We start from the raw sequence: 26,602 nt of genomic DNA on the forward strand, positions 1-26,602 counted from the left end.
GTTGTCAACCAGTGCAGTTCATATGAAGAGCGTACTTATTCAGTCCATTTACTGCTTTTTTAACTAGAACATGGCAAAAAGAGAAAACAGCAAAGCAGCTAAAACATTCAGGCTGAAAGAGATTGTTTTTCTTGATCTGAAGCAGGTTTTGGTTTGATTGGGAATGCCCCGATTGTTGCAAAGTGACATTGAAGTCCATTTAATTTTTTTGGGGAGGCACCCTTCATTCGCGCGATTGTCAAAATATGTAATTTGAACGTGACTTTCTCAATATCCAGCTTAGACATCTCATTCAGCATATACCGGGCCATTCAGCAAAACGGCTCTCCTAAATGCGTCCCCCTGGCTTACATATTAGAGGTCGGATTACAATGGTTTTGGGCTCTCTGAATTCCCCTGTCTCTGCTGCGTTGCCTAATCTGAAAAAATCTATTGCATCATTAAAAAGTAAATATGTTATTACGCAAAAAAACAACGAAATACCTTGCAATTCATCTCAAGCACATATTTACCAAAATAAAGATCTTCGTCCAGAACATTCCCGTGAACCGTCCGAACTCCCGAGTCATTACCCGGTTGGCTGAATAGAGACCATCATTTGGTCTTCATGACCAAACACTCCAGCACTGTGATAGCCTTCGGCCTTGTGGCCTCTGATGGCAAGAAGATGCCCTTCGTTTTCTTTGAGCCCAGGTACCGGTTGAGCGAAGACGGCTACTGCCACGATGCGTTCCTCTTGGTGTCGGCACTCATTTGTGGAGCCATTCGGCAAAAATTTGCAACACAATAGAGGCGGGGGAATTCAGAGAGCCCAAAAACATTGCAATCCGACCACTAATATGGAAGACAGGGGGGACGGACGCATTTAGGAGAGTCGTTTTGCTATATAGTCTAGCTTAGATAACCAGGGAGTATTACGTACCTTATAGTCCTCAGCAAATTAAACCCACCCATGTTTCTTCTAAAATACTTAAAATTGAAGTACATTACTTCTAGTATGGTTTCAAGGGATTTCCGAGAAGCGCCTTTAAATACAAACCCCAACAATCAATATCAAACCAGGTTTAGATATCAACTTCACTGGCATAAAGTATTGATACCAATTTGACATTACATACGCTATCCACCTACCTGTGGTTATGGTCAGAATAAAGCCGACTGCTCTGATGGACCGAGTTGGTAATAACTACATGTAAGACAAGTGGGTCAGAGTATCGAAAGAGATCTTTCCAGACAGATGTGCCTCGGTCCATTATTTAAGATTTGTTTTAAACCGAGTCACTGGAAATTCGATTATCAAGGTCACCAAATCGAATTTTATTCCAATTTTTTGTTCGATAGACTTAGGATCCCACCTCTCGATAGTTTCGGTACAATTGGGCCTTGTTTTTTCAAGAATATTCGGTATTGGATTGGCGGGAATGCTCTAGCGATTTTCAGCAGTGGACTGGACTGATTGTCAAAATACGCCCAAGAGACATACAAAATCAAAAATAGAGAGGAGAAAAATGCTTCTTTGGTCCGCAAGTCATGAACTACTCAAACAATGCAAAGTATTTTGTTAAAAGGTGCTGTATGTAAATGCCTGAAGAATTTTGATTAGGAAAATGTAAAAAATTGTCACAGCGCCTTCAGCACGTTAACACATCATCAATAGAATATTTGGAGTGAAAGTATTCATGTTAATATCAAGCTAAATGATTTGTCTTAATCGAGGGGTCCTCTATCTCCTGCAAAGTACAAAAAATGATTGAATTATACTTTTGTCTTCCAAACAAACCATGATCGATCATGATCATCCTCATGTAGGAAATAATTAGAGACGTTGGATAATGCTTGATTGGTGTATTTGCTTTGCATTACATTTCTTACGATATGGGTTGGAAATACCTTGGAGCGGACTAACCAAACCAGGTGTTCCATATCAAGTTATTTGCACATGGAAGGTGTCGCCAGCAGTAGCAAGAAATATACAAGCTGTTTTCACATAACGATTAAACAAAGAGGCTTACAATTGTACATTGGATAACATTATCATCGATGGAACGGCCGAACCTCTGACATGACGTCACTTCCGACTAGATCAGTGAAATACTATAATTGTCTTTGGAGGGCAAGTCTGAAATCTCGTTGCGTGTTAAGTTCAAGTCAAGAGCAATTTGTTCACATTTAGGACAGTTGTCAAACACGAAGACTAGAGACAATCAGAGTGGGGGTGATTTGAATACATGTCATTAAAGTGATCAGAACACAGAGGGCATAAATCATCATGAAATGGGCATTGTCATATCAAATAAGATTAGCATATATGTAGTATGGGCATCGTTGTTATCTTAATTCTAAATTATTTTCATTTAAAGCAAACTGCTCCTACTTCAAAGCCAAAAGCTTGATGGGGTAATCCATAATCTTCAGGCTGAAAATCAACGATGGGCAGTTGGGCCAAACGATGGGTGGATAGTTCGAAGATTGTTTTTGATTCGGATTGGCGCAACTGCAAAAAACATAAATTTATTGTGCTATTAGTTTCATCGGAGAATGACATTGTCAAAACTGTTGCATTACCCTGCACCCGTCGTAAGGAACCTCTGGTTTATTCTTGGTCGATGAAAACTCATCTTCGTTATCACCAAGGAATGTGATGGCGTTCTTATAGCTCCTAATTTGATTATCGTACCATGCGACAGAGTTGATGCAAGTGTACGTGAAATTTTGTCGGGCGCTCTCGCTGAGTAGGCGCAAGAATCGCATTTGAACAGGGCCAACAGAGTCGTAACTGATCTGTAACGAAATATTTGATGGGAAGGATTCGAAACATGATTGCATGAATACAAGAAAAGAGGAGTTTGGGTGTCATTGCACGGTTACCTTGAAACCTCCACGGAGTGTGGAATACCATCCCTGCCCACTTTTACGCCACGGAATATTTGGCATTTTACTGGCATGAACATCGGGGAAAACGCAAGTTTCGCCAGTTGTCATGTTGCAAAACACTTTGACTGCGTCATCCACCATGCCCAAGTTGGGATCCACCCAGTAGTAGCCATCTTCGAGTTGAGGATGGCCATGAGAAAGATCGCGGCATGATCTGGCTGGGCTGTGTCTCGTTCCGATGGGTTTTTTCATTTTTTCCAGCTCAATTCGCATGTTGTAAACATCAGTGTAGACGGTTACAAGGTCCAAATCGTCTTGCTCACGCCGTGGATCTGATCCAATATCGCCTCGGGAGCTCTCTCGTTTGTTTCTTGTAAAGTCGCTTGCTGGCTGATCTTTTTGAAAGAGAACGTCTGGTGGGAGAAGTGGGAGCTCACCAGGTGGACCAGGGGGACCAGGGGTACCCTGTGGTCCTGTGTCGCCCTTTGCTCCTCCCTGAAAATAAAACAAGAATGAAATTGAAGTGGTTGCCTCAAGCAGGCAAAATTCAAAGTACGTCATTACAGGGCCCATTGTTCCTTTCGGTCCAGGTGGGCCTTCAAGGCCAGGTAAACCAGCAGGTCCTTCGGCTCCTTTCATGCCAGGTGGTCCCAACGCACCAGGTTCTCCTTTCAAACCGGGCATTCCTAGAGGACCGGAGAGTCCCCTTTCACCTTTCTCGCCTAGTTCCCCTTTTCCTCCAGATCGACCCATTTCTCCCCTGTGACCCTTAATGCCTCGGCGCCCACGTTTTCCCTTCAGACCACGGGGTCCAATCAACCCTGGTAAGCCAGGAGGTCCATTTTTGCCAGATTTTCCTGGGGGTCCAACCTCTCCAGCTGGACCAGGAGAACCCCTTAAACCAGCAGGACCTTCAGCACCAGGTGGACCTTGATCTCCTGGAGGACCCAATGGCCCAAACGGTCCGAGGGGTCCTCTATCTCCTGCAAAGTACAAAAAATGATTGAATTATACTTGTGTCTTCAAAACAAACCATGACATCGTAAAAGTACCCTTTTCGCCTGGCAGACCAGTATTTCCTTGCTTTCCTGGAGGTCCTGGTTGGCCCTGTACGAGCATGAGACGAAACAGGTGAGGACAAATTTAGCCATGAGGATATTTATGTAAAACATACTTCTTTCCCTGCAGCTCCAATGATTCCTGGCTCTCCACGTAGCCCTGGGTCTCCGGGAGGACCAGCACTTCCCTCTTTACCATGTTCACCTGGCATTCCTGGCTCTCCTTTGATTCCTTGAGGCCCTTGTTCACCTGGGTTGCCAGGATAACCAGGGGCTCCTAGAAAGTGAAAAGGTAACGTGAGACCAAAATGAACGAAATGTCTCGATACCATGCCAGGACCAGGTCCCTTTTGCCTTTCCATTGTTCACTAATACGTTTTAGCAAAATTAGATTTGCTTTGACTATCTGAAACTTCAATTTTATTTTGATTGAATTTATGGTATTATCATTTTCTCACAACTCGACGCAGTTCATTCATGACATAACATCTTTTTCCAAGATTTAAAGCCTTTTCACTGACCCACTCGAGTCGTTCAGAAATTTCGACATTTATTTGGAATTGTTGTCAAGGCATCAGTTTCCTTTCAACTGAAATTGGCCTCCATGCTCCACATGCTCCACTGCTTAAAAGTGCTGCAATGTGCCCCTTTTGTTGCATAGTTGTTTCTCGCTCTTTTGCTCTTAAAGACTCGAAAGAATGAGGATTTCTCGGTTCTCCAAAAAGCCAGGTGATTGAACTGTTTAAGCATTTGTTTGGTTCGGGAAAACATTTTTGTGAATCAAGTCATTTGTTCAGACTTGTCTCTAGCCTTTGTGCCCAACCTTACAAATACATACACCATACTGAATGTAAGATAAGAGAAGGAAACTTTGTAAAACTTATTATATCCATTTTATTCATCGCATACCTTCGTTTCCTTTTGGTCCTTCTGGTCCAGGTATTCCACGTGGTCCTGGACTTCCTTGAAGACCTGGTTTTCCATCCTCTCCTTTTGGACCCACTTGACCTCTTTCACCCTAAGAGCATGATTCGAATCAGAAGAGATTTGGTGTAGGAAATATGATGTCTCACTAGTCTTACGTGCGCTCCATCTTTTCCAGGTGGTCCAGGTAAACCAGGGGTCCCAGAATCTCCTTTTTTGCCTTGCTGTCCTTCTGGTCCAGGCGCTCCAGGTATACCGTCACCACCTGAAATGAGCGTCCTAACATGAATTTTGGCCATTTTGCGATATTAGATTATTCTAAACGCACCCTTTGCTCCAGTTGGTCCAGTTTCTCCAGGTTGACCTGCTGGGCCGGGAGCACCTTGCTTGCCATGGTCTCCAATTTCTCCCTTTCCTCCTGGAGGCCCCGGCAAACCTTGGGGACCAGCTGGGCCTGCAACGTAAAACAGAAAATGAATAAACTAATAGGCCAAGAATATTACAGAAATCTACTTGCCTGCGGGCCCTTGAAGACCGGTTGGTCCATCTTCTCCTTTGGTTCCACGTCGACCCCTAGGGAAAGATTCGACCAAACGTCAACCAATGATAGGCAACACATATGATAATATCTTACATTAAACCTGGAGGTCCTTTCTCCCCAGGTGGCCCCACACCTCCCTTTCCGCCAATTGGTCCTCTAGGTCCAATGGCGCCAACAGGTCCCATTGAGCCTTTTGAGCCTTTGAATCCTTTTTCTCCTGGTAAACCCGTGTCTCCTTTTACTCCGTCTTCGCCTGGTTCTCCGATTGGTCCAGGTGGTCCAGGCAAACCAGGTCTGCCCATTGTTCCGTCACTGCCCATTGGCCCAGGAAAACCTGGTGGTCCCATTTCCCCTTTCTCTCCTGGCCTTCCTGGTCCACCAGGTTGGCCTGGTCTTCCTTGAGAGCCAGGTGGCCCTTCAAGACCATTCTCCCCTTGAGCTCCTTTGTCACCATGTGGACCAATTGGCCCTGGAGGTCCAGATTCGCCTTTGAGACCTGGCATTCCCTATTGACAAGAACAATTTTTTGACTCAATGTCAAAATATTAATTCCAAAGTTGAGCTGCCCTTACTGGTAATCCTGGTAATCCTCTCTCACCAGGAAATCCTGGCAGTCCTGGCTGGCCTGCAATTCCAGTTTTTCCTTGTGGACCCTTAAAAATGACACAATGAATATCAAAGTTTGAATCTGTTAATCCTCCAGTATGCGATGCCTTACTGGTGGGCCAAGAGGACCCTCTTTGCCAGCGTCTCCGGGTCTTCCAGAATCTCCTGGGACTCCAGGTGGGCCTGGGGTCCCTGGCTCTCCAATAGGACCAGCCTCGCCAGATGGCCCCCTAGGGCCAATCACTCCAGGTTGACCAATTGGACCAGTTGGTCCATTTTCTCCAGGTGGACCTAGAAGTTATAGAGCATTAAACAATGTGATCCATCATTGAAAATGTGATTATGTGTCCTCATATTAGTAAACCCAGTCTTACCTCTCTCGCCAGGTGGACCCGGTATCCCATCTTTTCCTGACGTTCCAGATTCTCCTGTTTCCCCTGTTATTCCTCGTTGTCCTTCTGGTCCATCTAGACCAGTCATTCCCACAGGTCCGGGGGGTCCCTTTATGAATATTTGTACTTACAACTCTAAAATCATTGAAAAATGCTGTATATTTTCTTACTGGCTGCCCTGTATCTCCTTTTGGTCCTGGAAACCCTTGGCTTCCTCGTCGGCCTCTTTTTCCACGGAAACCCTAAGATTCAATTCAATTGCATTTAATAAAGACATGTATGGTTCATTGATTTACTGCGGATTTGTCTCACCCTTGGTCCTGTGGGTCCCCTCTCTCCAACAAGGCCATCTCGTCCCTGCAACAATCAATGTTTATTGTTAATTGAACTGGAAACTCAAGTACTCTCTATGTTGCATGCTGAGTGTGTAAAGGATGAAAAATTGAAAATGGAAAGTAGAAGAAAAGGCGTGGCTCACTATGACAAAGCGGAGGTGCACAAAAATAATACAAATTATGACCAATATCTCAAGTGAGCATTCGCATTAGTTCATCTAAGTCTTGCTTAAAAATACGCGAACATATTCGCTCTCGCAGATTTTGGGGCTGAGCTTGTTCCATGGTTTCATCATTCGTACAGCAAAACACCACCCTCGGATCATAACACGAATCAAGGGTATCTTTATTTCAGGCGGGGCTCGTAGAGTGCGGGCCCTAGGTACTGGGTCATCCCACAGTCTATTCAGGCTTTGACTGTACCCTTGACATTCACTGATTGCCTTCTGTGGACTTGGAACATTGTTGTCAAATCGCAACGTATTCTCCAAAGCTGCAGGGACTCTAGACCCAGTACCTCCATTCGTAGTTTGGTGTCTGGTTGAGTTCAATATACATATAAGCCCTATCAATCTTCGGACTCCATGGACATAGCATCTTAAGTTCAAAGTTTCGTTTAATAACGTGATCATAATTGTGAAACAAAACTTTTGCAAACTCTATGGAAGGTTGATACTGGTCATTAATGATGTTATTCAAATAGACTGGAACCTGGTCTTTTGACATGGGCGTTATAAGCAAACTTATTAGGTTTATCTTTTGAGAGAGCCACTAAGTTTCAACCTAAGTTAGAATCAACAGCTTTGAGTACTTTATGACATGTTAGAGGGAAAGCTAGGAGAAGCAGAACAAGCAGATAAATAGTTACTGAACATCCTATTTCTCGTGGCAATGGCAAGCGTGACGTTTGATATTACATATTTTCAAACCCTAATTTTTGAGTGGCTTGGATCCCTCAGAAAGCTTGTCTTAAATTGAGCCTCAAGAGTGAGAGAAACTGCTCGAAGTAACGTGATTCTCGAACAGTAAGGCCGATTACTGATTGCTTCAACGACTCCTTCGAACTTCCTAATATCTATTTGTTCACTTACTCTTTCGCCCTTAGCCCCTGGAGTCCCATCGCTTCCTTGCTGCCCTTTATCTCCTTTTTCTCCTGGGCCCCCAGGATAACCCGCAAATCCAGGCATTCCTTGTTTTCCTTTTTCACCAGCAGGACCAGGTGGGCCAGCTAAAATCATTGAGCAGAATAGAATCCATGTTCACATTGTTTTGATCTTGGCTGAAGATGGCTTACATGGACCACGTGGGCCTTCACTTCCTTTCGCCCCTTGGGGTCCTTCTTCTCCTTGTTTTCCGACGAGTCCCGGGTTTCCACGTTCTCCTTTTTCTCCCATGTCCCCTTTGATGCCTTCATTTCCTCGTTCCCCCTTGTCGCCTTTGTTCCCAGCGAGTCCACGTTCTCCCTGGTCTCCTTTCACTCCTCGAGTCCCGGGGAACCCAACGGGGCCCTGTGATAATTTTGTTTAAGTCTCATTTAGTCTACTTCATCGTCACGACTATTTACTAACAGTATGTCCGGTTGGCCCTTTCATTCCCTTGTCACCATGTCTTCCTGGCAAACCTGGTTTACCCGCTGCCCCATCTGCTCCAGGTAGGCCTGGTAATCCTGGTTTACCCCTTGGGCCCTTAAAAGTAAGTAAAGAAAGACGTAAGATTCCATCGAGGTTACTGCCTTGAGCAAAAATATATTTACCGCTTGGCCTGGTGGTCCCAATGGCCCAACAGGCCCTGGAGGTCCAATTGGTCCTTTGTTTCCCGGGACTCCTGTTAAAAACCAATGACATTGCTGGAATACTTGTAAAATGTGTAGAGTTTAATTACAATTGCCAGCCAAACCTGTTGGTCCTGATGGCCCTATGGGCCCTTCATTTCCCTTCTCTCCCTGTTTTCCCTCCGCCCCTGGTATGCCAGGCGGACCCGGTAAGCCTGAAAATCCACGCGGCCCAGGAAACCCCCGAGCACCTATATAGATATGGATTTTTGTTACAGAAAGTAGCTGCTTCTAGTACACTCAAATTCAAACAAACCCATTTCGCCTGGCAGGCCAGGTGGTCCTGTGGGCCCATTTTCGCCGACGGCTCCCGGAGATCCTACAATTTGTAGGTTAAGATGAAGTAACATCAATTGCATGAACAGCTCTAAACTTTTTTACCTGGAGATCCTTTTGGTCCTTCCCGACCTTTGTAGCCTCGTTCTCCCTTGTCTCCTGGAATACCGGGAAGTCCTTGTATGCCAGGTTCCCCCTTGGGACCAGACTCTCCCGTCAATCCACGCTCGCCATCCCTTCCTGGAGTTCCCCTCTTGCCTTCAAATCCAGGAGCTCCAACCTAAACAAAAGTCACATCGAGAAAAACGTTGACCACCTGAATGTTCTTTTGATAGTGTTTGTCCAAGATTGTTATTGCATACCCGGCCTCTTAACCCCCTTGGGCCTGGTTCGCCGGGCTCTCCTTCTTCACCTTTAAGCCCTGGAGTTCCAGGGGGCCCTGATAAACCTGGTAGGCCTGTCAAACCCACCGGCCCTCTTGGACCAATCAGGTTAGCCATGGCTTGTTTGATCATTTCTTGCATAGTGTTATCCGGACCTTTGGTGGATCCAGTGTTTGTTGGTATGATGAGAACGTTACCTGGAGGGCCTTGAACCCCATCCATTCCATAGAGCCCATCTCGACCAGGCTCTCCTTTGAGACCCGGAGGGCCAGGAGGACCAGGATCCTGGTTAAAATGTGACCAATGATCATCAATATTATGTTCGCGCCAATTCACTTTGAAAAGCTTCAACTATGTAGATCACAAGGAAAGCTATGGGACGTTTAGTATGAATTTAGAAAGTCGTTTTCAGTAAGCTATAACTCACAGGGGGCTAAGCTTCAAAATGTAAGAAGATGAAACGAACTTTGAGCTAGACGTACCCCCATAGGACCTCGCAGTCCGGGTTCACCAGGACTTGATATGTAGTTGAATTGGTCATCGGTATCGGAATAATCGTATTCGATCTAAATTAAACCAATTGATTGCAGAATTAGAATTCACACACAAGCTTTGCTTGAAAATGGTGGTTGATTTACCGAAGCGTTCGTGGGAAGGGGCTGCGGAGGAACTTCGTCAAATCTCTCAGTGAACTCGAGGTACTCTTGGGGTGAGATTCCCTCTCTGTTCATAAGTTCATCTTCAGAAATTCCCCGGTAGCTGGCACGACTATCATCTTGTTGGTTGGATGTGGGTAAAGCTTGGTTACAATTAGGAATGTACGCTTTACATTGCTCATAAGCAGCCTCTGGACTGGCGACGAAAGTGAGTTGTTGAAGTTCGCCCTAAAACCGAAAAAAATGGATATTTGTCCACGTCAAATATCCATGAACAAAAAGTGGAAGAAGCCATGTAAGAGGAGTAGGACAAAAGAAGTTGCTGTGTCGATGTCTTCAACTTTGTTGTAAATTCAGTCGCGAACTTACATTGAAAAACGTATTGTCGTCAATTTGCTGAGCTAACAAGATAATTCCAGAGGTACTGATGGTATCCTTAGAGTGCCTCTGAATGGGTCGGTTGGTTTGTTGCTTGCAATCAACGAGAGTTGTGATTGAGTTTCCCTTAACGCTGATTCCAAGTCTGTGCCACTTCCCGTCGGCCAAGTTGGGTCCAATCTTGACTCTCTTCTTGTTGTTGTCCAACGTTCCCTGGTAGTGGAAACGCAGACGTCGTGCAATCTTGAGGGAGAGAACCTCCTCGCCCTCCGAGCTGTAGATGGTAAAAAGCATGGACTTGGTGTTTTGGTCCGCTCTAAATGTGGCCAATATAGAGAAATCGCTGGGGAAGCCATCGGGAAAGACTTGAGCCGTCGGTATGCTGGCCACAGCCCGACTTGAGATCTTGAAAGCCGTGTCTGGACCGGACCCTGGCCGAGACTCGCAGATCCCGACCGAGCGCTCAATTCCCGGAGGTATGGCCCCCAGGTTGAGTCGCTCAACCAGGTCTATTGGCTCTGAAACGGACAGAAGGACACCCATGATGATGTATACAATGAATACAAGTGAGGGAATGCTTACTGTTTGAATGGGCCAGATCTTTGGTTTGGCCAATGCCCACGCCATTCCCGGCCAAGACACCGAGAATGGCGAGGAGCTGGTTGAATATGTATCGCATGTCCGTGAAGATGTTGAGTGTTGATTAGGTGGTTGCGGTGTGATCCGTTGAAATTGATTCATTGGATTGGTTTTTCGTCATTCGAGTCGGTGTTGCTTGGAGTGAATGGATTTGGATGGTTCCAGCATTGCTATGATCTACTCGAGGCGAAGGAAGCATTTGAACAACTCATGGCATTGAAGATGATAATGCCAAAGGCGATTTTAGCCTTACCTGACCCGTGTCGGACATGATGGCGGAGGACTTGGAACTTCTCAGAAGGAGTTCTCCTTCCTCCTCTCCTTCCTCCGCCTTACTTTGGCGATCCTACGAGTCAACTGAGATGATACCTCTTAGTCGACCGAGGATGGACTGAGAGAGAGAAGAGAGAGAACGTCGCTCGATCTCCAGGGAAGACCGTGACATCTTTCGTTCGCTCCCTCTCCATTCACCGAGGCCATCCACGGATGGCGTTGACAGGGAATGCAAAACAGATGGATGAAAAACATATCACGAAGAAAAGGCCAAATAATTGTGACCTCATTTACTGCCACCCTCGTTTCAAGCAATCTGTTAGCTGTGCCAAAAAATCTTGATTCCGAAAACTTGTTCTTGGATGAGAAACACATGTGATGACCATATTTCTAATGGCTGACTTGCTTGAAGAAAGACTGACGAGAAAACCAATGACAAATTTGCTCCTCCATTTCCTTATACGTTTGTCTCAAATCCTTATATAACTACGTTCGTATTATGGCAAACAAAGGGCCCCTAAGCGAAAATAAGACTATTCGAATTATTGGTTCAACGCAGTCAACGTTACGGCGGTGAATTCTTAAATATTTGCCCTATTCATTATTGTCCAGAGAAAGAGAAAAAAAAAACAGTTCCAAAATTATGCTTTTGTCTCTCCTGTTAACGACTAAGCCAACTTCAATTCACTATATGCCTTGACATCCATGTAATTCTTAGACCTCTAAAAATGTATAAATTTATCGCATAAAACGCCACTGTAGTAAAAGGTACTATAATTTGGCAAAAACATTTAAATCAATTTCTCAAAAGAAACAAAAAAAACAAATTTATGGCATTAGATTCAACAAGAGACAACATTAGACAGGGACGTGGACATAAAAGTGTATTCCACCATGGGTAACTATGTCACGGGTAATTCCGTCAACGTCGATCTCCTCCAGCAATGAACTTCCGATCACGTAAACTCCGCCATGGTGAACTCCGCCATGGTGAACTCCGCCATGGTGAACTCCGCCATGGTGAACTCCGCCATGGTGAACTCCGCCATGATGAACTCCGTCATATGGAACTAGTTCAATGATGAACTCCCAAGTTACGAATTATATTGCTTCGATGAGACATAACTTTTGACTCAATCGTTTAATTGAGCTGAAATTAAAAACCATACAGACATAGCAACGAGAGGTTTTGCTGCAGAACGCAAAACTTCAACATATATCACTTGCAGGAATATTAAATCTGAAGCTTGGCATCCCTGTCTATATTCCAGTGCATGAGAATTGAAGCGATAGAAATAAGTTCTCAATGTTTTTGCTGGGTGATTGTATGACATTGGTTTAGTAGAGCTAGTATATCTTTTTTATCAAGTATCAGCTACATTAGATATGATTTTTGGCACCAAATCCAAGCTTTCCAAGAGTGCATTTGGCTTCCTTTCTGTTGCTGGAAGTCAAGAGTATAACCATTAAAGAGAGTTTCAGAAAGGAAAATCAAAGCAAAGGACAGAGTAATGAGATTGTTGAAATATGTGGATTATGGAAGAAAGGGCAAAAATCTGTTCCAAGGACCGATTAGGAATTGTTTACGACCCAACCAGTTCATAATCAGTATTCTCATATTGCTCGAACAAGCTAGAGGTAGTGTGAAAAATCGTTTCTGAATTTATGAGATAAGACTAGCGTCGTATTCTGATCTCAATCCAAAGTACGTACTTCAAAATCTGATACATTTTTGAGACCAAGGCTTGGGTAAAGTCAGACAAAAATATCGAGGCCTTCAAAACCACTCCTCAAGAGGTGCAAACGGTGCAGACCAATATATTCAAAGAGACTGTTTACGCTAGCTGCATTCAAGCTGGAACTTGCTCTAAAATCTTCTTGATTGAAATCATTCCTCGCTTGCGAAAGGTAGCCAGCTTGTAAAGGGGAAGAAAATTGCGAATTGTTCACTCTCTCGTCCCCATTTTTCCCCATTTTTCTTCTTTCTACTGTACTTCATAACTTATTGCTGAAAATGGAAACTTCCACTTAACAAACACCCTGTAAGATTTTTAAAAGATATTCGTCTTACATCTTATTAACTCTAAAAACGTGATAAGAGAGGTTGTTTCAAAAGTCAAATCATTAACATTTGAGATTATCAGTTAAATTCTTAAATGTACTGAAATATGTGATAGGTGAAGGGCACAAATCCCGGAGAAAATTTTTTTTATTACATATTGGTTTGTGGAAGAAATATCTCTTTTTGTAACATTATTTATCAATAGACTACATGACATTGGGATCCAAGGCAAGGTTCTCAATTGGATAAGAAGCTTCATTTCTGGTAGGAAGCAATTGGTTAAGGTTGAGGGATCCCTTAGTGACATACATGATGTCAAGTCAGGTGTTTCCCAGGGCTCCATCTAAGGGCCCCTCCTTTTTACAATATTCGTTGCCCCGCTTCAAAAGCTTAGTATTACTGCCAGTCTGTCTTCTGCTCTATACTGACGATGCAAAGTTAGTTTCTGGTAGGAATGGCCAAGATTCCACTAGCCTTGCAACCCTGAACGGAATGAAATTCCGCTCAATGACCATCCGGTCATCTCCTTTGAATACTCCACTCGTAGATAATGGAGGTAATGCAGGTCTCATCTATGAAAGATTTAGATGTAGTCCTCCAAAATAATGGAAAGTTCGATGAGCATATCCAGTTGAAGGTGGGTAAAGCTTTTCAAATGTGTGGTTGGATATATCTGCTGTACGGCCAAGGCGCATATCCAGTTGAAGGTGGGTAAAGCTTTTCAAATGTGTGGTTGGATATATAGCACGTTCAAGTCCAGAGACAGCATCACGATGCTAACTCTGAACAAGTCGATTGTTCAACCACATCTTGAATATGCTTCACCTATTTGGGCTCCAATGATTTCAGCAGGTTTGCAAAAGGTCGAGCAAGTCCAAAGATGTTTCACTAGGAACATCACAGGAATCAAAGAGCTCTCGTATTGGGAGAGACTAAAAAAGTTGGGACTTTACAGTGTTCAGAGAAGGTACGAAAGGTATCTGATACTGTACGTCTTCAAAAGCATCCATGAGCTTTGTCCCAACCCAAGATTCAGGGTCAATTCTAGTGACCGTAGAGGCTTAGTGTGCGTATTGAGAGCACCTTCAAGCCCTCGAGAATCCAGGCTAGTTCGAACAATGAAGTCCACACCTGTTCTTTCTCGGGCTCCTTCATTGTATAATTTGCTTCCCTCTGATATTCGTAGGGAATACGTAGGCCTTGTTGATCCGGTAGCATCTTTCAAGCCAGATTTGGACAGAGTTTTAGATAGCGTTCCAGATCAACCCTACATTCAAGGACTAGCTCGGTCTGCCAACTCAAATTCGTTGGTAAACCAAATATCATATAAAGATTGAAAGGTAATAAATAGACGAATTATAACCTTTCATTTTAATTGTACTGGGGATTACATTCCCTGTAGCGTTTAGAAAAGCCCGTGAAAAACCAAACCAAAAAAAGCAGAAAACCTTGAATCACGACAACTTTGCCAGGGTATTCATAATGCTCAGCCTCAAAACTGTTCGCAATTTTCAAATCTGTCAAGAAAATAATGGCATCACAGTTTTGTTCTAATGTAAATTTGAATGATGTAAAAGAACTACACTGACAAATGTGAGTCAATAAAAAAGTAAGAAGTTTAGAAATATCTTGTCTATTTTATAGATAATACCTTAATATCTTTAAGTAGGGGTTCAGAAATCTAGCGAATATGATATGAGGACCGAAAAGAGGATTATTGCTATTTACTAGGTATGTTTGCCAGTTCTTCTATATAGTATATTCGCCAGTTTCCAAAAAAATGGATGAATTTTTATAATTCATACATGACGTTGCGTTAAAAAGTGTTTCTTATGAGTTTTAAATCAACAATATCCAGGTAGGACTTTGTTAAGAGGCATGAAGAAAAAGGTGTAAAATGATAAATTATTCAGTTTCAATGTCAATTTAAGAGGCTCTTTTGCACAAATGGGGTTACGCTAAACTAAAGGAAAGAAAAAATTAGTTTTAGATCTCGATCCCAACCTTGTCGAAGTTAAGCACCTTTACATGAACTGATTTTAATATCATATGCATATGATGATTTTAACAAAACCTTTCGCTTATTTAGTGCTCATACAAGCATAGGGAAAGGTGTTTTTTACATGACGAGAAACTTATGTAGCACTGGTCTTTCTACTACACTTTGTTTCTGCTCCCAGAGAGACCTTTGATAAAAAGCAAGAAGTTCTTGTAAAAAACAGGCAAGCCCCTTTATAGGGTGGACGATTTAAATCTGCCGCAGCTTTGAAGCTTATTGACTTGTGTTTGGAGTGTCAAAGGTGAAAATAGTAATTTTAGGGAAGTAAGTTACACTCCTCGTAAGTTTAGATATAAAAAATGGTGGCTCCAGCTTAATTATCCTTCAAAAAAAATCAAAGGACGAACATGCAGTCTTAATTTGAAGCCATGCTGAAAACGAAGTTCATTTCAGCTCCCTGATTGTTATGAATATGTAGGAAACTTGGTTTTTATCACACTTGAGACCTCATGAGTGTTTTGACTAGCCACTTTTTGGTTGAACTGGGTTCTTGAACTTGTTCCACAATTTGGCGCAGCTCTTCAGAAGGGCCCTTGTCCTTCCTTTTTTGGACTAAGAATTGGCCTTTTCCCATCGCCTTTTCCCATCTTGTAGAAATGATACCTAGAATTATCTTGAAGAGTGAGCCGAATGGTCGACAAGGGGTCTTTAAACTTCCGAGAAACGGCCCCGAAAGACATTCTTGGATCGTTATCAACCAAATTGGCAAAATCATCGCTTTTTGGGGAACCTTTCATAGACTTTTTGGTTGACCACAGTCCCATAGTCGTAATAAAAGTCATCCAAAGCTTTTCTAATGCTCCTGATTATCCTGCGGGCATATCTATAAGGTCAGAAATCTATATATACTGTACTTTTTTTCATCGGGGCTTCAAATTGAGACTGGACGGTCTTCCCATGATTTGTGGAGGAGAATTGAGCTGATATTTAAATGGCTCACTCCCTGTAGCGTGTTTTCAAAATCACGTTCTTTTTATTGCATTTCTTGTAAATCGTAAGTGAACGCTAGAATAATATACCATAATAAATGGTCCCCCTATACCTCTACCGAAGAAATAAATCTTAATCTATGATTCAAAATTCAGTATGCGTATTGATTTTTGGCACTTTCAATCGAGGTAGTATCGAGCAAAACAGAAACTTAAAAAAGAGTCTTATAATGATATTTGTTAAGGAAAGGTTGTAGGGATGCCTTTAATTCCAGCTTTCTACACCTTGGAGAATCCTTGTTTTGAAGCCAAACTCTCGAAATTTCTTACCCTCACCAATCTCTAATTCAAAACTCTCTTTGAACGTATTGGGACAGCATAGCTGAACTTCGGTTTTGAGGCCTTTTATGTTGACCTATCATGTTAAATTGATCTTTCTTGAACCATTAGCCCATAGCCCCTTAGGTCACAAAATTCACCCGTGGGTGTCTATCAAGTCATGCAAGCAGTGGGCCTCTTTTACAAGGAACTAGTTCAATCTTAATTTCGCTTTTATTATTATATTCATCAGCTGAATACATTCGTCTGGATCATCTTGCTTTTCTCATAGGACAATGATCGGCTAAACTATTAGTATGCCATCTTTGACAGACCCCATGGCAATAACCTGTTGTATATTGTGGCCTTGAAGTTGAGTTTTGATATGCCAACATCCCATCACAAGATACATTTGGTAGAGCAAAAGTTTCGTTGATCGCAATGTAGGAAATAGTTCCTTACGGTTTTGTAAGCTAAACAAATGCCGATGTGTGTTCGGTTATTTCCATCAAAATTTAAAATGACCTTCTAACCACTGTGGTCAATCATTGCTTTGGTAAAATGCTGTTCGAATCCAGAAAGCTAAGACTGAAACGCAAAAAAAGGACAGAAAAAAGGACAGAAAGACGACCAAGTTAATTGAAAAAACATGAGAGGCTTAGCATAGTGGTAATAAGAATGGCTTGCGGCATGGAAAAGTGACCAATGAACTCATATATTCCATCTGAGCCGAATGCTGTTTATTGGGCTTGTTGATCGGAACTTTGAATCGAAAATGAGCAGCTGGTAATTGAAGACTGAGGACCAAATATAAATCTACGGTGGCTGTTGCAAGGAATTTTATTATGAACGGATCTTCTTTCTAGACCCGGAATTTTTTGTTATTGGCCGCCTGCTTTGGGGTAGCAAACGTTATAGTGGTTCTGGCCTCCATTTCAGCAATTCTTGATCCAACTCCACGGAATTGTTGTTGCGGCTCTTCAGCTTCTTCGAAACTCCGCTTATGACCCTTGTCTTGCTCCTGGGACAACTGGGACCGCAATTTTCGCACAGCCTTATGAGACTCCTTGGCTTGATGTCGAAGCTCTAGTTCCTTTTCGTCAAGCTAACGTGAGAACGAACAAGATTGCGTTAGGGCCAGACAGAAGACAATCAAAATCAAATCAAAATCCAACTCCAACCTCGTTCTCTAGAACAACTTTTGCCTCGCAAAAGGCATCAACTCTTCTTTGGAGACTGGTGTTGGCGGATTCCGCATTCACTAATCGCGACTCGAGCTCACGCATTCGCTTTTTGTCGTTGTCCCATCCATTTTTGAGGCGACTATTTTCCTCCCGAAGAACAATCAACTCATTTTCATGCTTCACAAGTCGATGACGGAAAGACTCTTCTGCAAGAAAAAACAACAACTTCAAGTTCAAACCCTGCCTTCTAATTAAAGCTAGATATGTAGGTGCCCTACGCTTCATCTGATGATCTTGAATCAATGTGTTCCTGGTGGCCACTCTTTGTTCCAAATAACGGCTCAGGGCACTCAAAGCCTCTTCATCATCCAAAAGTGTGGAGCTTATGTCAGGGAAGGGTGGTCCCAAGCTATAAATCGGGCTACACAAGAGAAAATACTCATGACATTAGAAAGCAAGTCCACTTTGACCAAAAACTACAATAATGAACTCACCTGAGTTGGGGATTAAGTTTGGCCTCGTCGACTTCAGTGTTAGCCTTATTCATGGCTTCTTGGTAGGCCTGATGCACGCGTTGGCGAGCGGGAGTCATGGCAAACTCTCTGGCAATGGGATCGACCCGTTCAATCTCAATTTCTTGAGCCATTTCCGCGAACTGAAGAACATTCACGGTCTCGTCGTAATCTGCCACTCTTGGGTTCACGCAGACAATCATTTTGACGGCACCAATACCTAAGAGGGCATAGATTAAAGACAATGTCGTACCACTGTCTACTTTTCGAAAAGCAGACATGCATGAGATATTCACCTTCGAAGTAGTTTCGGAAGAGATGCGTCATTTTGTCATTTCGATATGGTACATTACCCGAGCGGCCTGATTTCTGATTCTCCCTTAAGCGCTCGATACAATTTCTTAGGTTCATAAGGGAATTGTTGATGTTGCCTAAAGTGATTCAAATGTACGTACATTCAATTACGCCGGTTAAGACCTGGTCATCTTTGGCGACTTACCCGCTTCTCGGAGTCGATCTCCGGTGTTGCCTGTTCGATTGGTTCGTTCACTCCCTGCCAAATCAACCAAAGCTAGTTGGCTGACAACGCAAGGTTTCTGGAAATCAATTTCATCCTCCCCGGCAGGCGAACATCGGACCAATCGGATGTTGAATACTGAATGACTGCGGCTGGATTCGTGATTTAAATGGGTCTCCGCCACTCTGCGACGTTTCTGTCCACGATAAAAGGCCTCCAAGGCCTCTTTGGGACTCCGAACCTCAATCTCAGTCGCCCCATGTACGTACATGTTGCCATGAGCGTCTTCCCGCAGGATTTTTGACGAAAGTCTGAGGACGAAAGGCATGATTATCGCAATAACGTTCCGCCCTTGAAACGTTGAAGGTCTCGTTGGGAGACCCGAAGACTTACTTGGGTCTACCAGTGACGATGTCTCTGGTGTCTTCCAGGAGATCATAGATGTATTTATTGTAAATCTCACAATACGAGATGAACACTGCATAGTAGCAGTTCAAGTCCACGCTGTCTAATTTGGTATCGTCAGCCGAGCGTCCACTTAAGTTGGGGTTGGAAGTATTGCTGCAAATGGGTTAGTCAGGTTCATCAAAAGGATCCCCAATTCTCCAAAGGGCCATTACGAAGCCAATGGGCAATGAATGCTTGGTCTTACCTGCGTGTGGAATAACCTCGGCTGGCCTTCATCTCGTTGTGCATTTCTCGCTGTTGCAAAGTCACGGCGTCCACCACGGAATTAATCTGAAAGTCATTGGTGTGGTCGGGCACGAGCATGAACTTGCGAGTGACCATGCGCTCTTCCACGCTATTAAAGATGACGTCGATGGCACGGGCCATGACCCCACCATCGTCGGTGGAGCCTTGCATCGTGTGGGTTTTGCCCGAGCCCGTGACCCCGTAGGTGAACAGAAGGCCGTTCTTCCCATCCAAGAGCTCTTGGACCAAAGGGAGTCCAGCCCGCTGAAAGACCGTCTTTTGCGAAGATTCTTCATCAAACACGCCCTTAAAGGCGAATTGAGTGGCTTTGCCGTTGTAAAAGGCCCGTGAGGATTGGGGCGGCACAATTTGCAACGTCGTCTCGTCAATGACTTCCACGCATCGTTCCGGATTGGGATCGTTGTCATCCAGGGGACGGACACGACAAAAGACGGCCACATCCTCCACTGCTGAAGAGGTGGGGGCGCCCTCCACCCCGTCCAAACCACCCGCATCCAGTTCGCGCGATTGAAGACGGTTCAAGCGCGCCTGATGGGAGGCAGTGGGCCGAGCCGGGGTCTTCATGCGACTGGAATGAATTCAACAACGACAGGGAGGTCAGAGGCTACTAAACTCTAAACTAGCGGACTAGCGGCGGTGTCCGATCAATCCAAAAATCCACGGTCCAGACCCATCCTTCTGTCGGGGCCTGGCTTTGGGGCGGGAAAGCGGCTGGCTACTTACACGGGCTTCATGAGGACCGTCAACACTGGGAGACTCAAATATTAAGGGGTGCCTGGGGTCGCCTCTGGGCGTGGCGCTGAGTCGGGTGGGCAATTTCTTACGATATGGGCGAACAGACGAACGAAGACAACGCCAAGATTTAAAACGACGTTAACCTAATTTCAGTGTTGCCCTACAAATGGGCGGCAGTCATTTCAAATTGTGGGTTAATATTCAAAATCGAATCAGAATTGGAGCTTTCTAGCATAGAAATCTCGTGAGCAACGTACAGAATCGTCTGAGATCCAACGAAAATTGCCTGCCGCGACTCCTTCGGATAATTTTGAATTACAACATTGGCGGCCTATAGCGCATTTTGGCAGCGCTAAGACATGATTTGAGAACTACCGGATTGGCCTGATCTGCCGGCCGGATTGTTCGCCCTGGTCGCTGAAAGGTTGGAGGTTTGACAAGGATTGTCGCGCAACGAACTAGATCTAGTCACTGAACCTGGGGTTAGATTGGAGAGACAGTTAACCTTTAGCCTGTTACGGGTATCCTTGGACATAGATTTCTGGACGCTGGATGTCAGACGACCGACCATTTGGCTGGCAAAACAGATATGTTTATATCAGACACAATATGTCACGACAGATTGTCATTGTATAGAAATATCTATGGTAAAAAAAGGCATCATGTCCCCGACTACTGGGAGTCGACTAGAATGAGGGTCCTTCGAGATTGGTACGAGTCCCACCAGAGGTATAAGCTGGAAAACAGGGCGCACAAAAGTAACAGGTCCACCACCAACAAATACGCTCCCGGGAATGAATTTAACGTGTTCTGATAGATCAAAGAGAACAAAGGGTTGGAAATCAAGGGCACAATGGCCTGACCAAACGCCACCACGGAAAAGATGCGTCCGATTTCGCTCACGTCCACGGCTTTGGTGCACTGCGATCGGAGGATCACCGTGATCATAGAATTGAACTGCAATGCGGCCGACAAGTATAGGACCCATCCCGGAATCCAGGTGCCGGTCGGTCCAGTCCATGTGTCGTTGCCAAAAGCAATGAGCCCGTAAGCCACGATGGTCACGACCGTACTTAATGAAGCAATCAGGGCGTCGTCGATCTTGAGGACTCGACTCAGGAGAGGTAATAGGATGAACAGGCCCAAAAGCCGACATATTCGTTGTACCGATAGATACGAGGAGAACTCCACGATGGTCCAATCGTACTCGTTCTGAACCAGGAGGAAGTCGTAGCGATTCGTGTTCAGGCAAAACATGAACACCATAAAATTGAGCACTAATAAACTGATCTTGGTTCGGCCGGAGCCTTCTCGGACTTTGGACACGGTGCGCAAACTCTCGAGCACATTCTTCCAGTCAATGAAGTGGTGATTGTCCCGCTCCTCCTGAGTGGCGTTCACGCTCTCAGGTACGATAAAGACCGTGTACAGGATGCCGCACACGGCTAAAATAATGGAGATCCCAAATATCACATAAAAGTCTCCCACTTGTGAGAAAAGCACGCCCCCTAGACTCGTGCCAATAACATAGCCCAATGAAAACACCCCATTCAAAATAGACAGACGTGTGGTTCGCGCTTCGACCGAGGTCACATCCGACACGTAGCCGTACAAACCCATGTTGAAGCACTGATACCCGCCAAATGCTCCGTTGAGTGAGCCCCACAGAAGATGGTTGGTGCCCCAATCATCAAAGAAAGCGTAGTTCAGGATGTAGGCCACGTAGCCCATAATATTGCCGAGAAAGGGCATGATCATGAGCACTTTACGGCCGTGATAATCCGACCAGTTGCCCACAAACAGACAAAAGAACACCGAGGGCAAGGTCACGATGATCCCGTCCCATAGTTCGAGCTCGGCCACTCGCGTTTGAACGCAAGTCTTGACCGTGGCGTTGATGTCGTCATTGTGATGAATGAGATTGTAGCAAATGTCCTCGGAGAAGCCACAGTCTAACAGGCATACTTTCTCACTAAAGAGATTGTCACGAACCACATTGGACGTGGTGAACATCAAGCAATACAGGAACTCGACGGGCTCCACTGTGATCCAATTCAAGTAGCGAGATAATCTAGACATCTTGGATCTAGAGAACACAGGTGGTGTTGAAATCACACATGAAATATTGCAAATGTAGTATTCAAGAGAAAGCAAGCTTTGATCATGTTTCCCAACGATTGTGATTGTGACGGTTGTGACTGTGATCTTCGGTCGGCTGTTACGATTGCACCCGATTTGTTTGTACGCCGTGTATCTGTAAAAGTGATTGTAACTTGATTATCATAAGTGTGATTCCAGCATAAAGAAATTAAGGAAATGATTGATTTAATACAAAAATGTGTCGAGAGATCTCATTCGATATTTGGTAAGAAACATAGTTATACACTGAATAGTTATTCCAGCAACGTGTGTTACGAGGTTCAAAATGGCACAATCTGTCACTAGTTTGATGTCTTCAGGTTATCTGTTTCCCCAGAATTGTTCACTGATTAGGATTAGAACTCCATTCCATTTTAGACGATTTCATTTGATCACGTTCCAGGTCATGTTCAAAGTTAACATTTGCTCAAAGTTCATTGAGGTATCTAAGGTGCTGTTTATGTTGTTTATTTTTTTTTTTTATGGTCTTAGGGAAATGGCATTCAACATGCTTAACATCTGTTGTAGTGTTGGGGCGAGTCCCGCAAAAGTCGGACTCGTACGAGCAGTCAGGTTTAGCAAAACATTTTTTTTTAAAAGAAAACAAAAATCTAAGAAAAAATGGAATCTTGGTCCGGGCTCGAGTCCTGTCTAAACTACTCGAGTCCAGCCAATTTCTCCAAAATCGAGTAAAAGACTCGAGTCCGGACTCGCCCCAGCACTAATTTGTTGTATCGAGGCTTGAATATCTTACAGAAGAATCTTACAAATCGTTAGTTTTAGATGAACGCAAATAAACAAAGTTTAATTCGCTTGGAGATGTTGAAAGATGAACGTTATACATTGAAAGATAGAGATAAGAGTTTTTTTTCATCAACGGAAACATTTATTTGCTAATGGTGCAACAGAAGCATGATTGTGAAGGTCAATAATCGTAACGTTGTTTCAGGCCATGAACATATCAATAATATGGATAGCTAGTACAAAAATAAATGGAGGATCGACTTCCTCCATAATTGATGCTCTATCTTCCATAAGGCTCATCACAAATGAGGAAGGAGATGGGAAATCTGCGTTTCCCCCCAAGTCGACAACAAATTCCCATTAACACAACCTTCCCCGGCCGTACATTTCTACTCTTCTCAATTCCTCGGGTCGTGAAACTTGGGAGAGCTATACGCGCCCGCTATTCGACCTCCATCAGCCAGGAGTTGTTGTGGACCGATTGCTTTGATCTGCTCTTCGGTGATGCTAGGGTCCGGCCGTGGTTCCGAGCCTTTCGGACGATGAGTGTCAACAGCAGGTATTTCGAAATCTTTGTGCACTATGTCGTACGACAGTCCGTTTGGCTCAAGAGTTATCACATTGTGCAAGGGAACTTTAATATATGGGAGTTGGTCGTCATATTCGGGTAGAAAGTATGCCAGGAGACACCTCAGAACGGCTTGATGCGACACTATGAGCACATTCTCACGGCGTTCCAGTTCCATTATAACAGACTCAAGGCGAAGACAAAGGTCCTCGTAAGACTCTCCGTCGGGATAACGGTAGGTCAGCTTGTACATTTCTCGGGCCTTGTAGTGAACAGGATATTGTCGCTCGATATCGGCATAAGTCAATCCGTCACATTTACCGGCATCTATCTCATTGAGAGCCTTCCACCTTTCTTTGGGAGCATCGATCTCGCTCGCTGTCTGGATCGTTCTTTTGAGCCATGATGTCCAAACGTGAAGATTTGGATTGGCCATCTCGTTAAAGTATTTCCCCAAGGCTGTGGCAAATTTCTGTCCCTTGGACGAGAGTAGACTGTCGCCCCCGATTTTCCCATCAACATTGTCTTGAGATTCTCCGTGACGGGTGAAATAGATACGGGTAGGCGTGATCCGAATGTTCATCACCCAGAAGCCTATCTTGGATTGCAGGTAACCATCATGACGATTCATGACGATCTGCTCACCGCCGTTGATGATCTTGATGAAGCTATAGTGAGATTCGGACGAGTGGCCTAAAGGCTCATACTGTTGCTTGTACAACTCGATACGTTTTTTGAATCTTTGCATAGCCTCTTCCTTGTCCTGGCAATTTTCGAAATCCTTTCCATGAGCTTTCACTTCACTCACCGTCTTCATGATGAGTTCTTCTTTGTCGCATATCGACTCAATGAAGAGGAGCTTGTAGCCTTTCTCCTTAACAACTCGTTGGTAGATAAAACTTCTCCGCTTCAGACTGACGTTGGTGGCATCGAACACGGCCACTTCGCCCCCATTGTCCAAGAAATTCAAGGCCTCGGTCAAAGTGTCGGCTGCCAGTTTCTCACGTATTTTCATCGCCTTATGAATCGAGAGAAAAATAAAAACAAACTATGAACCTCTAACCTCTGGTGATGAGAACACCCACTGGGAACTTTTACGTACCTCCTTGTTGTCTTGGCTGAAGAACTCTTCCGTGTTTTGAGATTCTCCAACTTCGTTTCGACGGCGCTGACCAACGTTGAACTTCATGGTGTTGATATGAATCCAGTTGAGGTATCGCTTGAGTTTCTCGGATATGTAGGATTTGCCGCGAGCAGGTAGCCCCACCATGGCCACCACGTGCTTCGTAATCACGTACGAATTCTTACTAAAAGGACAAGGATCCACGACTCCATTGGAGGGTGAGGGTGGATCGGATTGCACATGCTCCATGGTTGGCTCCCGATTCGTTTCGGGCCCACGCTTGCTATCCACCATTTTCTTCACCTCTTCTTTGGCACCACGAGGCAACGGAACGACTCTTTCCTTTCGAGTTGACGAGGCATTGGTGCGATCCCGAAGCACGCCGGAGGGCACCTCTTTACCCCCCAATGGGGTCTCTCCGCTCATCATTTTGTCTTGCCCAGTGATGATTGATTAGAATACTGATGCTGCCATGGGATTGGGCTCGCTCGGAAATAGTCGGTGGGCGACAGATAGAAGAGGGAATCTAGTTTGACTGCTTGACGTCAAACATGGAAGGGAATGCCCTCGGGAGCCAGAAACACGCCTCCAAATCAACACTGTGCTCGATCTCGGCCGGAATACGTTTGACACTTTTGTCCGTATGTTGCAGATGAACGTCGTACAAGTTACATCCGGAGAATGAAAACTTCACCACACGAATGATCGGCCTTGCTTGGCTATTCTCAATTTTGAACGAATTGCTCCAAATGACCTCAATAATATAGCTCGTAATCATAAGCCAGTCAACCGCACGTCACATTCACTTGTGAATTAGGGTGGGCCAGGGAGACAGTTTCACCACGAACTTCAGTTTTTGTAATACAGCAATGTGGACCACAGGCAATATTGCCCATTAGTATGTCCGTTGCGTGAGCGTAAACTCAAGAGCACCAGAATGAGTAACTCGACGATCTCAAATCAAAACATCTTCGAGTTTTTTTTTTAATAAATGATGGCGTGGGAATCCAAAAACCAGTTTGATTCATCGAACTTGCGTAAATAGTAATATGATGCTATCCAAGACACAGACACATTCCAACATCTGCTGACTACATACAAGGTATTGAGTGTAATCTCGTCCGATTCAATGTATCGTCACTTTAGCAGCTACAGCATACTTGTTTCATTTGAACGGTCTACGAAAGCTCACAGATCAGAAACCAGGGGATTAGGGGTAGTTCTAGGTTAAAGATATGTTTAAGGATCCACGTGCGACTTTTAGCCAAGCCGCCATGGAGACTATCAACTCGGAGGAAGGAAAAGGGTAAGCCAGGGAGAGTGATTGGACACCGTCAATGACACACACGCACCTTTCTACTAGTCCACTAACCTTGGATGGGCGGCATGAGAACCATGCGAACCTTTTCTATCTGCCACTCTTCATGGTTAACACAGCAGCCTCGCAGCCTCGTAGCCTCGAAGACTCGAAGACCTCGAAGCCTCGCAACCTTGCCGGGTGTCTTACCAAGGAGTGCTTTCCGTCCCTGGCGTGTACATTCTGCTTAAATTCTCCCGTACCTGAACTGTTGAACACTTGAAGTAACTTCGTTTAAGTAAGAGAATTGATGCCACACAAGAAGAACAAGACGGACACGAGTGAGGTGTGCTCATCAACATATGTATACGCACGTGCGTCCGTCCACGAGAAGAGAGGGGATGTGAGAGGGCCTAATCAGTTTATGATTGAGAGGACCCCCTCGCATGCCAGGCAGGCAAACAGGCAGGGCCCCTGTTCATAGAGTATCTCTGCCAAATTATCGTATGAACCAACAACAATAATATGCGCTTGT

The 26,602-nt window shown here is 44.4% G+C and overlaps 4 protein-coding genes across 6 annotated transcripts; all 4 read right to left on the bottom strand.

Annotated features, from left to right (window-relative positions):
* Positions 1-1,830: 1,830 nt before the first annotated feature.
* LOC131888465 (collagen alpha-1(XI) chain-like) lies at positions 1,831-11,287 on the bottom strand. Its single transcript, XM_059237327.1, has 29 exons — positions 11,147-11,287; positions 10,837-11,070; positions 10,246-10,772; positions 9,859-10,104; positions 9,703-9,786; positions 9,200-9,505; positions 8,943-9,117; positions 8,818-8,880; positions 8,627-8,752; positions 8,484-8,554; positions 8,299-8,415; positions 8,025-8,238; positions 7,822-7,958; positions 6,708-6,752; positions 6,566-6,637; positions 6,378-6,504; positions 6,116-6,294; positions 5,970-6,050; positions 5,491-5,903; positions 5,374-5,429; positions 5,185-5,310; positions 5,015-5,121; positions 4,842-4,950; positions 4,049-4,209; positions 3,927-3,981; positions 3,439-3,857; positions 2,869-3,369; positions 2,566-2,781; positions 1,831-2,494 (listed from the first exon to the last, which is right to left on the bottom strand). Exons 2-29 carry the CDS (start codon positions 10,931-10,933, stop codon positions 2,351-2,353), a joined length of 4,974 nt encoding a protein of 1,657 aa, XP_059093310.1. The 5' UTR covers positions 10,934-11,070; positions 11,147-11,287; the 3' UTR covers positions 1,831-2,350.
* A 5,963-nt stretch (positions 11,288-17,250) lies between these two features.
* On the bottom strand, positions 17,251-20,357 carry LOC131889255 (kinesin-like protein KIF23). Its single transcript, XM_059238324.1, has 9 exons — positions 20,185-20,357; positions 19,400-20,029; positions 19,141-19,308; positions 18,730-19,058; positions 18,527-18,661; positions 18,213-18,450; positions 17,997-18,139; positions 17,716-17,924; positions 17,251-17,639 (listed from the first exon to the last, which is right to left on the bottom strand). The coding sequence occupies exons 1-9, from the start codon at positions 20,193-20,195 to the stop codon at positions 17,397-17,399; spliced, it is 2,106 nt and encodes a 701-aa protein (XP_059094307.1). The 5' UTR covers positions 20,196-20,357; the 3' UTR covers positions 17,251-17,396.
* A 394-nt stretch (positions 20,358-20,751) lies between these two features.
* On the bottom strand, positions 20,752-26,458 carry LOC131889258 (thymic stromal cotransporter homolog). 3 transcript variants are annotated; one of them, XM_059238330.1, is made up of 2 exons: positions 26,331-26,458; positions 20,752-22,450 (listed from the first exon to the last, which is right to left on the bottom strand). In XM_059238330.1, the coding sequence occupies exon 2, from the start codon at positions 22,273-22,275 to the stop codon at positions 20,869-20,871; it is 1,407 nt and encodes a 468-aa protein (XP_059094313.1). In that variant the 5' UTR covers positions 22,276-22,450; positions 26,331-26,458; the 3' UTR covers positions 20,752-20,868. The 3 variants fall into 3 exon arrangements, with proteins under 3 accessions (XP_059094313.1, XP_059094312.1, XP_059094311.1); XM_059238329.1 differs by lacking the exon at positions 26,331-26,458 and adding an exon at positions 26,143-26,311; XM_059238328.1 differs by lacking the exon at positions 26,331-26,458 and adding an exon at positions 24,456-24,601.
* LOC131889256 (6-phosphofructo-2-kinase/fructose-2,6-bisphosphatase-like) lies at positions 23,199-25,689 on the bottom strand. Its single transcript, XM_059238325.1, has 2 exons — positions 24,750-25,689; positions 23,199-24,665 (listed from the first exon to the last, which is right to left on the bottom strand). The coding sequence occupies exons 1-2, from the start codon at positions 25,197-25,199 to the stop codon at positions 23,478-23,480; spliced, it is 1,638 nt and encodes a 545-aa protein (XP_059094308.1). The 5' UTR covers positions 25,200-25,689; the 3' UTR covers positions 23,199-23,477.
* Positions 26,459-26,602: the final 144 nt, after the last annotated feature.

This window comes from Tigriopus californicus, chromosome 10 (genome assembly GCF_007210705.1).
Source record: "Tigriopus californicus strain San Diego chromosome 10, Tcal_SD_v2.1, whole genome shotgun sequence".
NCBI classification, from domain to species: domain Eukaryota; kingdom Metazoa; phylum Arthropoda; class Copepoda; order Harpacticoida; family Harpacticidae; genus Tigriopus; species Tigriopus californicus.

Excerpts from the sequence above, each read along its gene's own strand:
- LOC131888465 (XM_059237327.1), bottom strand. The coding sequence starts at position 10,933 with ATGCGATACATATTCAACCAGCTCCTCGCCATTCTCGGTGTCTTGGCC. Across the intron at positions 9,118-9,199 it reads CAAGGGGGTTAAGAGGCCGG|GTTGGAGCTCCTGGATTTGA; the intron begins GTATGCAATAAC and ends ACTTTTGTTTAG. Across the intron at positions 6,295-6,377 it reads GGGTCCACCTGGCGAGAGAG|GTCCACCTGGAGAAAATGGA; the intron begins GTAAGACTGGGT and ends TATAACTTCTAG.
- LOC131889255 (XM_059238324.1), bottom strand. Across the intron at positions 18,662-18,729 it reads AGATCGACTCCGAGAAGCGG|GCAACATCAACAATTCCCTT; the intron begins GTAAGTCGCCAA and ends GAATCACTTTAG. Across the intron at positions 17,925-17,996 it reads TCAAGATCATCAGATGAAGC|AAGAGTCTTTCCGTCATCGA; the intron begins GTAGGGCACCTA and ends TTTTTCTTGCAG.
- LOC131889258 (XM_059238330.1), bottom strand. The coding sequence starts at position 22,275 with ATGTCTAGATTATCTCGCTACTTGAATTGGATCACAGTGGAGCCCGTC.
- LOC131889256 (XM_059238325.1), bottom strand. The coding sequence starts at position 25,199 with ATGATGAGCGGAGAGACCCCATTGGGGGGTAAAGAGGTGCCCTCCGGC. Across the intron at positions 24,666-24,749 it reads TCAGCCAAGACAACAAGGAG|GCGATGAAAATACGTGAGAA; the intron begins GTACGTAAAAGT and ends TCGATTCATAAG.